Raw genomic sequence first — 14,588 nt, 5'->3', positions numbered from 1 at the left:
CTCTTGGTCTTTCTCTTCATCTTTAGGTCTTTTTCTCCATCTCTTGGTCTTTCTCTCCATCTCTTGGTCTTTCTCTCCATCTCTTGGTCTTTCTCTCCATCTCTTGGTCTTTCTCTTCATTTCTTGGTCTTTCTCTCCATCTCTTGGTCTTTCTCTCCATCTCTTGGTCTTTCTCTTCATCTCTTGGTCTTTCTCTCCATCTCTTGGTCTTTCTCTTCATCTCTTGGTCTTTCTCTCCATCTCTTGGTCTTTCTCTCCATCTCTTGGTCTTTCTCTTCATCTCTTGGTCTTTCTCTCCATCTCACTCATAGATGTCTACATTTAGAGCCACTTGGCCATGTGTGGTCTTGTCCTCCTCTGTGTCTATTCCTCCCAGGTGTTTGTCACACCTCTGATCCGGTGGGCTGTATGAAGAGACTGATGATGATGAGTATTCTCTGTTGTGCATGACTGAACACAATATAGTATTGTCTCATGCCCACATCTCCTCTCTCTATCCTGTCCCCTACTCTCACTCACTCGTTCCCCCTCGCTCCTCTCATTCAATTTCCTACACTCCCTCTCTCAAAAGTAATTTTCCTCCCCTCTGCTCTCTCTCATATCCTTTCCTAGAATTCACTCGGTCCTACTTTTACACCTATATCCCTCGCTCTCTTCCACTTCCTCCTTACTTCCAATGCTCTCCTCTGTCACGCCCTGACCATAGATTGCTTTGTATGTTTCTATTTTTAGTTTGGCCAGGGTGTGATGTGGGTGGGTATTCTATGTTTTGTTCTATGTTTTGTATTTCTATGTGTTTGGCCTGGTATGGTTCCCAATCAGAGGCAGCTGTCAATCGTTGTCTCTGATTGAGAACCATACTTAGGCAGCCTGGTTTCGCCCTTGAGTTGTGGGTGTTTGTTTTCTGTTTTGTATCTGTGCCAGACAGAACTGTTTCGCTTTCGTTCGTTTACATTGTTAGTTTTTGTATTTTTCAGTGTTCTATTAAATTATTATGAACACGTACCACGCTGCACCTTCATCCTCACCTTCTTCCACCTACGACGATCGTTACATCCTCTCTTGTCCTCTATCTTGCCCTGGTTTCCCCCCTTTCTCTTTTTGTCCCTCTCTTTCTTTTCTTCTCTATTCCCACTATATATTCTTTCCTATTATGTTCCCACCATCTTTCCATCTGTGCCTAGCTTCATTCTGGCAGAAAGTCAATAATGTAGAGAAAAAAGGAGAGAATAAAGAAAATACAAAAAAGATCTAAAACAAAACAGAGAGAGAGAGAGAGCTTAGGGATGGGGGGATTAAAACGAACTGATAGATGTCATGTTAGGCCAAACCGCAGTGCATTAACAATGTTGTCATGGTTTCCTGGAGGACATCATGTGTCACAATGAAAGCGCTGGACGGGAGGGTCGACCTGTCTTCCCATGCCCTGTAGGGGAACAAATTCCACATACCATGATGCAAGGCCCATCGCTCCCATTATCGATGAGACCTGGACAGTCTGACAACCCCCCCCCCCCCCCCCCCCCCGCTCTGCCCTGTCCACCTAAATCCCTGCTGACCTGGATCATACTAAGCCTGTGTCTGTCCACACATTGTCCAAGCCTCCATCTTAAACAACAATTTTGTCTAACTGAATTGGAAACAACAGATACTAGATCAAACTGTCTCTTCTCCAGGATAAAAAACTAGAAGCTAGGGGTCACAGTCAGGTCAGATGGGTGGTGAGAGAATAGTTGATGTGGGTCCAGAGGTTTCTGTCCAGGTTGGAGCTACCACCTAGCCCTATCGCTGCCTGTCTGTCAGGGGAGGAGCTACCACCTAGCCCTGTTGCTGCCTGTCTGTCAGGGGAGGAGCTACTACCTAGCCCTGTCGCTGCCTGTCTGTCAGGGGAGGAGCTACCACCTAGCCCTGTCGCTGCCTGTCTGTCAGGGGAGGAGCTACCACCTAGCCCTATCGCTGCCTGTCTGTCAGGGGAGGAGCTACTACCTAGCCCTATCGCTGCCTGTCTGTCAGGGGAGGAGCTATCACCTAGCCCTATCGCTGCCTGTCTGTCAGGGGAGGAGCTACCACCTAGCCCTGTTGCTGCCTGTCTGTCAGGGTGTGGGTAGTCAAGTTGTACTCTGAGTCCAACTGCATCCCAAGAGGTAGTGGGAAACACTCCCATTTCCAAATCCCTTCCATCTCTAAAGTAGACAAATACATTCCATCATGATGATGATGTGCTAGGCTAGTAGTAGGACAGCCAGGATGTAATATCTAGGCTAGTAGTAGGACAGCTAGGATGTAAGATCTGATGGTGATGTGCTAGGCTAGTAGTAGGACAGACAGGATGTAATATCTGATGATGATGTGCTAGGCTAGTAGTAGGACAGCCAGGATGTAATATCTAGGCTAGTAGTAGGACAGCTAGGATGTAATATCTAGGCTAGTAGTAGGACAGCCAGGATGTAATATCTAGGCTAGTAGTAGGACAGCCAGGATGTAATATCTAGGCTAGTAGTAGGACAGCTAGGATGTAATATCTAGGCTAGTAGTAGGACAGCCAGGATGTAATATCTGATGGTGATGTGCTAGGCTAGTAGTAGGACAGCCAGGATGTAATATCTGATGGTGATGTGCTAGGCTAGTAGTAGGACAGCCAGGATGTAATATCTGATGGTGATGTGCTAGCCTAGTAGTAGGACAGCCAGGATGTAATATCTGATGGTGATGTGCTAGGCTAGTAGTAGGACAGCCAGGATGTAATATCTAGGCTAGTAGTAGGACAGCCAGGATGTAATATCTAGGCTAGTAGTTGGACAGCCAGGATGTAATATCTGATGGTGATGTGCTAGGCTAGTAGTAGGACAGCCAGGATGTAAGATCTGATGGTGATGTGCTATGCTAGTAGTAGGACAGCCAGGATGTAAGATCTGATGGTGATGTGCTAGGCTAGTAGTAGGACAGCCAGGATGTAAGATCTGATGGTGATGTGCTAGGCTAGTAGTAGGACAGCCAGGATGTAATATCTGATGGTGATGTGCTAGGCTAGTAGTAGGACAGCCAGGATGTAAGATCCGATGATGATGTGCTAGGCTAGTAGTAGGACAGCCAGGATGTAATATCTGATGGTGATGTGCTAGGCTAGTAGTAGGACAGCCAGGATGTAATATCTAGGCTAGTAGTAGGACAGACAGGATGTAATATCTGATGGTGATGTGCTAGGCTAGTAGTAGGACAGCCAGGATGTAATATCTAATGGTGATGTGCTAGGCTAGTAGTAGGACAGCCAGGATGTAATATCTGATGGTGATGTGCTAGGCTAGTAGTAGGACAGCCAGGATGTAATATCTAGGCTAGTAGTAGGACAGCCAGGATGTAATATCTGATGGTGATGTGCTAGGCTAGTAGTAGGACAGCCAGGATGTAATATCTGATGGTGATGTGCTAGGCTAGTAGTAGGACAGCCAGGATGTAATATCTAGGCTAGTAGTAGGACAGCCAGGATGTAATATCTAGGCTAGTAGTAGGACAGCCAGGATGTAATATCTGATGGTGATGTGCTAGGCTAGTAGTAGGACAGCCAGGATGTAAGATCTGATGGTGATGTGCTAGGCTAGTAGTAGGACAGCCAGGATGTAATATCTGATGGTGATGTGCTAGGCTAGTAGTAGGACAGCCAGGATGTAATATCTGATGGTGATGTGCTAGGCTAGTAGTAGGACAGCCAGGATGTAATATCTAGGCTAGTAGTAGGACAGCCAGGATGTAATATCTAGGCTAGTAGTAGGACAGCCAGGATGTAATATCTGATGGTGATGTGCTAGGCTAGTAGTAGGACAGCCAGGATGTAATATCTAGGCTAGTAGTAGGACAGCCATGATGTAATATCTGATGGTGATGTGCTAGGCTAGTAGTAGGACAGCCAGGATGTAAGATCTGATGGTGATGTGCTAGGCTAGTAGTAGGACAGACAGGATGTAATATCTGATGGTGATGTGCTAGGCTAGTAGTAGGACAGCCAGGATGTAATATCTAGGCTAGTAGTAGGACAGCCAGGATGTAATATCTAGGCTAGTAGTAGGACAGCCAGGATGAAATATCTAGGCTAGTAGTAGGACAGCCAGGATGTAATATCTAGGCTAGTAGTAGGACAGCCAGGATGTAATATCTAGGCTAGTAGTAGGACAGCCAGGATGTGTTGCTATGGGTTTGAGGTATTAGGACAGAAATAGGCTGAAGGCTCCCCCTCCCAAATAGTAAACCAGGATCAGGTGATTTAGCTAGAGCCAAGCCTTTATTTACGTCAGATGGTAACACTCCTACAATCTGGGTTCAAATCCTTTTTTTTTTTGTATATTTTTTTCAGGCTTGTAGCCAATTGAATAGTTGCAAGAGTTAAAAACCCACCAGTCTGGCAAATATTGAAAAGATTTGAAATAGTATTTGAACCCAGGGCTGCAACTCTGTTACAACCTGGCTGGATGCTACAGTATAGTGCAGCCCTGGCCACATGCTTTGAATCAATGGTGGAAATGTCATTACAGTAACAAAAGGCTGCACTTAGAGTCTGTCAGTCAGCGCTGTCTGTACAACCCCATAATTACATGACAGCAGGATGAAAGTGCTCTGTCTGGCTCTGATGGTGCCGGTACCACACACATTGTTTTGTGGTTTGAATTCCTTATCATCAGTAATATTGCACAAAGGCTGGAATTCATATATTGAAACACATTGTCACGTTTATACATTGTCTTCATTTACAAGCCACTGCCTGTGCACACTTGTTATTCTGAAAACTGGATTTGTATTAACCCGTGTGGGAAGTCTTCCTGGTAGTAATGTCATATGTTTTACCTCACCCCCTTGTTGACCACGGAGAAAAAGCTACTGCTTATAAACTGAGATGTGGATTTGAAAGAATATAACTTATAAGTCTTATTATACCTATGTGGTTTTCGAAACCCTTGAAGAGCACATTGTGTTATAATGGCCAGCTGAGAGAGAGAGGGACAGCAGGAGGGACAGCGAGAGGGACAGAGAGAAAGAGAGAGAGAGAGACAGAGACCTGTTGCGTTGGCACCAGCCCTGACATTTCAGCACCCAGTGACAATAGAGCTGTCTTCTTCCCACCTGTCAATCAATCAGCTGTCCCCTGGAGACTGAAAGACGCAGGAAGCAGCGAGAACAGATGTGTGAGTGTGAACACAGAAGATCTATTTTTGTGGGCCCCGTCAGCCCTAAGACCAGACTCTGTACACTGTGTGAATCAGTGCTACATTACCACACAGGAAATTAAATGGCACAATTGATTTCCAGCCTTCCAAGCCTGTGAAGATGAGTTCAGATTAGCAGACCTTTTATTTCAGGTGTCTGGCTTTAGGAGAGACAGACAGTGCAGCCGGGGTTCCAAAAACATAATCATTCACGGGGATATTACTGATGGCTTTCATAGCTACCTCATTATTACTTATTAACATTCTACATTCTTCTCTGTTGGGCCCCATGTCCACATACGTCTCTACTCCTATTGTAATTATGTCCGTTGATGGGATATGCCTGTAATGTCTTGTCTTGACACTTCTAAACATAGCCTGTAGGATAAGTAGACTTGTCTGCCTGTCTCACTCTCTGCTCTTCTCTGTCTTTTACCCAGGATCCTTCAATGCACAAGTTGGCCGGCGGGCGCAAGAAGACAGTGTCCTTCAGTAGCATACCCTCAGAGAAGAAGGTTCGTTTTGAGTTTCTAAAAAAAAAACTACCTGGATTTAGAATTTTAGTCTGTAAATGAAAGTGAAATGGGTAACACTTTATTTGACCGACGGATGGAATTCAAAACGCATTCATAAGTCATACATGACCGATTCATAAGGAGGATAAGGATTCAATTGAAATGTATTCTCCTTCCCCCTCCTCCAGGTGAGCAGCGCGGCCGACTGCCTGGCCTTCATGCAGGGGGGCTGTGAGCTGAAGAAGGTGCGTCCCAACTCCCGGATCTACAGTCGTTTCTACACCCTGGACCAGGACCTCAGCTGCCTGCGCTGGGAGCCCTCTAAGAAGGATGGGGAGCGTGCCCGCCTGGACATAGCCACTATCAGGGAGGTTAGGACGGGGAAGAGCACTGAGACCTTCCTCCATAACGGACCTGCTGCAGAACACCTGGCTGAGGAGGCAGCCTTCTCTATTATCCACGGGGATGACTACCAGGTAGGAGGGGAAGAGGGGCAGACACTAACCTGGTCCCAGATTAGTTTGTTCTGCCTTGACATCTCCTTTGGGAATTGTGGTGCCAAGTAGTTGGCAAGAGAGCAGAAACAGACTGGCAGTCAGGCAAAGGCAGATAACACTGAGGTTTTTAAATCAATTTGTGTTTTTAATTATATTACTTTATTAATCTCTTTTATCTAATTTTTCCAAATGTTTTTAATTTGATTGTTTTACTTGAGAAAACTTTTAGATTTCATGTGATGTGTATTTGTATGTCCCAGTCTCTGGACCTGGTGGCTCTTTCAGCTGACGTGGCCAACATCTGGGTGACAGGGCTCCGTTACCTGGTGTCCCACCCCTCTGCCATCGGGCATGGAGGTGGGGCAGGCGGGGGAGGAGGTCTGGGAGAAGGGAGCATCATAGGGGAGGGTAGCCTCGGCAGTAAAATGAGGAGTGAATGGCTGGCCACAGAGTTTGCCGAGGTGGATGAAGACGGGTATGGGATCGTCGCAGAGGATACGGCCGTGGCAACCATCTGTAAGCTGTGTCCTGGCATCAAGGAGGCTAAGGTGAGTGTCTGTGTGTGTATATGTACATGCTTGTACAGTATGTGTGTGTGTGTCCATGTGAGTGTACAGTTACACCAGAGAGAGAGCAATGGTCTAGCTTGAAATTGAAAACACGATTGTCTTCATAGCTGCCTAACCATCTGTAAGGTCTGTAATGGCATCAAGGAAGCTGAGGTAAGTAACATTAGAGGAAGTAGAAAGGTTTAGAGATGATCAGAGTTGAGGTCAATTCCGTCTCCAATTCAGTTAATTATCGCACTTTGTTTTTTGTTAAATTACCCCCAAACCTAATAATGATGATAGCAACAGTTGGTATAACAGCTGTAATTACAAAAAGGATTGTCTTCATAGCTATATCTAGAGTTTAAATGAACATGCTGTAGGTGGATATCTAATGTATAAATGAACATGCTGTAGGTGGATATCTAGTGTATAAATGAACATGCTGTAGGTGGATATCTAGTGTATAAATTAACATGCTGTAGGTGGATATCTAGTGTATAAATGGAACATGCTGTAGGTGGATATCTAATGTATAAATGAACATGCTGTAGGTGGATATCTAATGTATAAATGAACATGCTGTAGGTGGATATCTAATGTATAAATGAACATGCTGTAGGTGGATATCTAGTGTATAAATGAACAAGCTGTAGGTGGATATCTAGTGTATAAATGAACATGCTGTAGGTGGATATCTAATGTATAAATGAACATGCTGTAGGTGGATATCTAATGTATAAATGAACATGCTGTAGGTGGATATCTAGTGTATAAATTAACATGCTGTAGGTGGATATCTAGTGTATAAATGGAACATGCTGTAGGTGGATATCTAATGTATAAATGAACATGCTGTAGGTGGATATCTAATGTATAAATGAACAGGCTGTAGGTGGATATCTAATGTATAAATGAACATGCTGTAGGTGGATATCTAGTGTATAAATGAACATGCTGTAGGTGGATATCTAGTGTATACATGAACATGCTGTAGGTGGATATCTAATGTATAAATTAACATGCTGTAGGTGGATATCTAATGTATAAATGAACATGCTGTAGGTGGATATCTAATGTATAAATTAACATGCTGTAGGTGGATATCTAATGTATAAATAAACATGCTGTAGGTGGATATCTAATGTATAAATAAACATGCTGTAGGTGGATATCTAGTGTATAAATTAACATGCTGTAGGTGGATATCTAGTGTATACATGAACATGCTGTAGGTGGATATCTAATGTATAAATTAACATGCTGTAGGTGGATATCTAATGTATAAATGAACATGCTGTAGGTGGATATCTATTGTATAAATGAACATGCTGTAGGTGGATATCTAATGTATAAATGAACATGCTGTAGGTGGATATCTAATGTATAAATAAACATGCTGTAGGTGGATATCTAATGTATAAATGAACATGCTGTAGGTGGATATCTAATGTATAAATGAACATGCTGTAGGTGGATATCTAATGTATAAATGAACATGCTGTAGGTGGATATCTAATGTATAAATGAACATGCTGTAGGTGGATATCTAATGTATAAATGAACATGCTGTAGGTGGATATCTAATGTATAAATGAACATGCTGTAGGTGGATATCTAATGTATAAATTAACATGCTGTAGGTGGATATCTAATGTATAAATAAACATGCTGTAGGTGGATATCTAATGTATAAATAAACATGCTGTAGGTGGATATCTAGTGTATAAATTAACATGCTGTAGGTGGATATCTAGTGTATAAATGAACATGCTGTAGGTGGATATCTAGTGTATAAATGAACATGCTGTAGGTGGATATCTAATGTATAAATGAACATGCTGTAGGTGGATATCTAATGTATAAATTAACATGCTGTAGGTGGATATCTAATGTATAAATGAACATGCTGTAGGTGGATATCTAGTGTATAAATGAACATGCTGTAGGTGGATATCTAATGTATAAATGGAACATGCTGTAGGTGGATATCTAGTGTATAAATAAACATGCTGTAGGTGGATATCTAGTGTATAAATAAACATGCTGTAGGTGGATATCTAGTGTATAAATGAACATGCTGTAGGTGGATATCTAATGTATAAATTAACATGCTGTAGGTGGATATCTAATGTATGAATGAACATGCTGTAGGTGGATATCTAATGTAAAAATGGAACATGTTGTAGGTGGATATCTAATGTATAAATAAACATGCTGTAGGTGGATATCTAGTGTATAAATGAACAAGCTGTAGGTGGATATCTAGTGTATAAATGAACATGCTGTAGGTGGATATCTAGTGTATAAATGAACATGCTGTAGGTGGATATCTAATGTATAAATGAACATGCTGTAGGTGGATATCTAATGTATAAATAAACATGTTGTAGGTGGATATCTAGTGTATGAATGAACATGCTGTAGGTGGATATCTAGTGTATAAATGGAACATGCTGTAGGTGGATATCTAATGTATAAATGAACATGCTGTAGGTGGATATCTAATGTATAAATAAACATGCTGTAGGTGGATATCTAATGTATAAATTAACATGCTGTAGGTGGATATCTAATGTATGAATGAACATGCTGTAGGTGGATATCTAATGTATAAATTAACATGCTGTAGGTGGATATCTAATGTATAAATTAACATGCTGTAGGTGGATATCTAATGTATGAATGAACATGCTGTAGGTGGATATCTAGTGTATAAATGAACATGCTGTAGGTGGATATCTAATGTATAAATTAACATGCTGTAGGTGGATATCTAGTGTATAAATGAACATGCTGTAGGTGGATATCTAGTGTATAAATGGAACATGCTGTAGGTGGATATCTAATGTATAAATGAACATGCTGTAGGTGGATATCTAATGTATAAATTAACATGCTGTAGGTGGATATCTAATGTATAAATGAACATGCTGTAGGTGGATATCTAGTGTATAAATGAACAAGCTGTAGGTAGATATCTAATGTATAAATGAACATGCTTTAGGTGGATATCTATTGTATAAATGAACATGCTGTAGGTGGATATCTAATGTATAAATGAACATGCTGTAGGTGGATATCTAATGTATAAATGAACATGCTGTAGGTGGATATCTAATGTATAAATTAACATGCTGTAGGTGGATATCTAATGTATAAATAAACATGCTGTAGGTGGATATCTAGTGTATAAATGAACATGCTGTAGGTGGATATCTAGTGTATAAATGAACATGCTGTAGGTGGATATCTAATGTATAAATTAACATGCTGTAGGTGGATATCTAATGTATGAATGAACATGCTGTAGGTGGATATCTAATGTAAAAATGGAACATGTTGTAGGTGGATATCTAGTGTATAAATGAACATGCTGTAGGTGGATATCTAATGTATGAATGAACATGCTGTAGGTGGATATCTAATGTGTAAATAAACATGCTGTAGGTGGATATCTAGTGTATAAATGAACAAGCTGTAGGTGGATATCTAGTGTATAAATGAACATGCTGTAGGTGGATATCTAGTGTATAAATGAACATGCTGTAGGTGGATATCTAATGTATAAATAAACATGCTGTAGGTGGATATCTAATGTATAAATTAACATGCTGTAGGTGGATATCTAATGTATGAATGAACATGCTGTAGGTGGATATCTAATGTATAAATGAACATGCTGTAGGTGGATATCTAATGTGTAAATAAACATGCTGTAGGTGGATATCTAATGTATAAATTAACATGCTGTAGGTGGATATCTAATGTATGAATGAACATGCTGTAGGTGGATATCTAATGTATAAATTAACATGCTGTAGGTGGATATCTAATGTATAAATTAACATGCTGTAGGTGGATATCTAATGTATGAATGAACATGCTGTAGGTGGATATCTAGTGTATAAATGAACATGCTGTAGGTGGATATCTAATGTATAAATTAACATGCTGTAGGTGGATATCTAATGTATGAATGAACATGCTGTAGGTGGATATCTAGTGTAAAAATGGAACATGCTGTAGGTGGATATCTAATGTATAAATGGAACATGCTGTAGGTGGATATCTAATGTATAAATGAACAAGCTGTAGGTGGATATCTAGTGTATAAATGAACATGCTGTAGGTGGATATCTAGTGTATACATGAACATGCTGTAGGTGGATATCTAATGTATAAATGAACAGGCTGTAGGTGGATATCTAATGTATAAATGAACAAGCTGTAGGTGGATATCTAGTGTATAAATGAACATGCTGTAGGTGGATATCTAGTGTATAAATGAACAGGCTGTAGGTGGATATCTAATGTATAAATGAACAAGCTGTAGGTGGATATCTAGTGTATACATGAACATGCTGTAGGTGGATATCTAGTGTATAAATGGAACAGGCTGTAGGTGGATATCTAACCTTTGCAAGTGTTACATACTGTACTTAGTGCCATGGTGGGTGGATAGATTGAGTATTTTGCAGTGCAGTCACACCTGTGGTTTCTACTTCCTACCCATCACACCTCTCAGTAGGAGTCCACACAAAACCCTGAGTAGAACACAATGCCTCAATGTACCTTAGAGAGAAACACTGAGGAGTCATACCCCTTGACTTATTCCACATTTTTGTTGTGGTACAGCCTGAATTAAAATATTTTCTCACCCATCTACACACAACACTCCATAACGACTAAGTGAAAACCTGTTTTAGGACATTTTTGCTAATTCATTGAAAATGAAATACAGAAATATGTAATTTACATAAGTATTAACCTCTTGGGGCTATGGGGCAGAATTTTCACTTTTGGATAAATAGCCAATTTCAACTTCCTGCTACTCATGCCAAGAATATAATATATGCATATTATTCATGAATTTGGATAGAAAACACTCTGAAGTTTCTAAAACTGTTTGAATCATGTCTGTGAGTATAACAGAACTTACAGTATGTAGCAGGCAAAACCCAGAGGACTAACTGTTTCGATTTGTTTGTTTGTTGCCTCTCTCTGTTCCCTGACTTGTTATTGCCAAGGGATACTTCTTAGGAACCTGTTGTCAGTTCCTACCGCTTCCACTGGATGTCACCATTCTTTGGAATTTGGTTGAGGTTATTCCTTTGTGCAATGAAGAAGTAGGCCAACTAGGAACTGGGTACACTTTTGTGAGTTGCACAAGACGTGAAAAGTGGCGCTGGTTTGTTTTCTTCCTGTATTGAAAACAGATTGCCCCGTCTACTATTTGATCGATTATTAACGTTTAAAAATACCTAAAGTTGTATTACAAAAGTAGTTTGAAATATTTTGGCAAAGTTTATAGGCAACTTTTGAAATATGTTGTAGTGACGTTGCGTTTTTTGTAAGCTGTTTTTTTCTGGATCAAACTCGCTTCATAAATGGACATTGTGGATATATATGGATGGAATTAGTCGAACAAAAGGACCAATTGTGATGTTTATGGGACATATTGGAGTGCCAACAAAAGAAGCTCGTCAAAGGTAATGCATGTTTTATATTTTATTTCAGCGTTTTGTGTAGCGCCTGCAGGGTTGAAATATGTTAACTCCTTTGTTTACTGCTGGTGCAGATGGTGCAGGCTAACAAATAATAGCTTCTTATGCTTTCGCCGAAAAGCAATTTTAAAATCTGTCATGTTGGCTGGATTCACAACGAGTGTAGCTTTAATTGAGTATCTTACATGTGTGATTTAATGAAAGTTTGAATTTTATAGTATTTTATTTGAATCTGTTGCTCTGCATTTTCCCTGGCAATTGGCCAGTTGAGAAATTTACGTCCCGCCTATCCCTAACTAGTTTTAACACCCCTGAGTCAATATTTTGTAGAGGCACTTTTGGCAGTGATTACAGCTGAGAGTCTTTCTGAGTACTGTAAGTCTCTAAGAGCTCTCCACACCTGGATTGTACAACATAAGCCCAATATTATTTTCAAAATTCTTCAATTCTGTCAAATTGGTTGTTGATCATTGCTAGACAACCATTTTCAGGTTTTGTCATAGATTTTTAAGTAGATTTAAGTAAAAACTCAGTAACATTCACTGTCTTGTTGGTAAACAACTCCAGTGGAGATTTGGCCATGTTTTTGGGGTTATTGTCCTGCTGAAAGATGAATTCATCTCCCAGTATCTGGTGGAAAGCAGACTGAACCAGGTTTTCCTCTAGGATTTTGCCTGTGCTTAGCTCCATTCCATTTATTTTCTATCCTGAAAAACTCCCCTGTACTTAAAAACTACAAGCATACCCATAACATGATACAGCCACCACTATTGCATAAACATGTCGTGTCTTTGGCTATGCCGGATTAAGTGATATGACATGGCATTCTATAAAATAATTTCTCCGCAATTAATATCACCTGATTGAGCTAATCATGTAAATGTAATTAACTAGAGAGTCGGGCACCACAAAATAATATTTATAGAGCTGTTATCTCCCGAATAAACTCTTAAAGACCTAGTAATATTTTACATCAATAGCAGTCAGTATCAATCGTCATCTTAATTCAGTCTCATCTGAAAGTTGTAAATTCTTTTATCTGCACGAACCCTGGCTAACAAGTTGAATCAGCAATACAAAATTGTGTTTAATTATTTATTTACTAAATACCTAACTAATCACACAGACGTACACATACACACAATTAATCATAACTTGATTACAAATTACGTCATAAAGGAAAACGTCCCTAGTGGGCGGAACAGATATGACAGCTTGTTGCACAAAAGAAAAGGGGCTGGATTTGAGTGAAAGAGCGGGAAGACTGAGGAACAAAGGGAAGAAGCTGTGCTATCCTAAATACAGTATCTTATGCATTCTAAATTCGGAAAAGGAAAATGCAATAAATATTTACTCTGAGCTGTGCTTCAGTAGGTTGGTGGTAGATGGAAGGCCGTGTTGCCAAACCGAGTCCTTTGTCCTTTGAAGAATGTCTCTGGTGGTCAATTGGATACGTTGTAGTAACGTTGTTGTGTGGTAGATGGGATACTCTGTCTGTTCCTTGCTAACCTGCGTTTGCAGCTGCGGTTTCTAACTCAACGGCTAGGAGGTATCACTTCTGTAGTGAATAAGAGTTCAAAGTTCATACCATTCGCAACCAAAGCTCACGCTTATGTTGGTTTCGTTCTGTAGTTATTATCTGAACCATTCTGACATAGGACCGTCGTCCTACATCCCCGGTGCAGGAAGTTCTATTGTCATCAAGGCTTTATATAGGAAGGGAGAAAAGGGGTGTGTTTCATAGTTTACAACCTCTGTCTCTTCACGTGGGCGGGCCACTGAGTGCGCAGTCTTATCTTATGAAAACCCACATCTCACATTTTAGAAAATCACATTTCATCCCATCACAAATAATTTCATATTCAAACATTTAAATTGAACAACAATTCCATGTGAATCCGATAACTCTGATGTGTAGACTTTCCACTGTAGGGTTTATGTCATTTTATCATTGATGAGAATGTCTCAGATGACAACCGAACTGACATCATATTCATTAAATACCACCGCATGTGTTTCATTGGTCGGATTACCAGAATATAGTTCATTTCCCCCCATCTTCTGATGTTCCCAGAATCTCTATGTTAACCAAGGGTTTTGCAAATGTAACCTCAGTAGAGTAGAGAGAGGAAAAAGGGGGGAAGAGGTATTTATGACTGACATAAACCTACCCCCCAGGCCAACGTCATGAAAAACATATGAAGAGTGGTACTCAGTAATGTGTTGCATTGGATTTGCCCCAAACAAAACTTTTGTTGCAGTATGACTTGTTGCAAACAGGCTGCATGTTATATTTTTATTCTGTACAGTCTTCCTTCTTTTCACT

At 40.4% G+C, this 14,588-nt stretch overlaps 1 protein-coding gene across 1 annotated transcript in view; it reads left to right on the top strand.

Moving 5' to 3' along the window:
• Nucleotides 1-14,588, top strand: part of LOC110504309 (inactive phospholipase C-like protein 1) — a 123,422-nt gene that overhangs the window by 83,236 nt on the left and 25,598 nt on the right. Inside the window, exons 2-4 of the mRNA XM_036974642.1 lie at nt 5,636-5,710; nt 5,899-6,186; nt 6,468-6,755. Coding sequence (XP_036830537.1) covers nt 5,636-5,710; nt 5,899-6,186; nt 6,468-6,755 — 651 coding nt within the window. The remainder of the gene's footprint in view (nt 1-5,635; nt 5,711-5,898; nt 6,187-6,467; nt 6,756-14,588) is intronic.

This window comes from Oncorhynchus mykiss, chromosome 3 (genome assembly GCF_013265735.2).
Source record: "Oncorhynchus mykiss isolate Arlee chromosome 3, USDA_OmykA_1.1, whole genome shotgun sequence".
NCBI lineage: Eukaryota > Metazoa > Chordata > Actinopteri > Salmoniformes > Salmonidae > Oncorhynchus > Oncorhynchus mykiss.
This window is presented reverse-complemented; position numbering and strand designations above follow the sequence as displayed.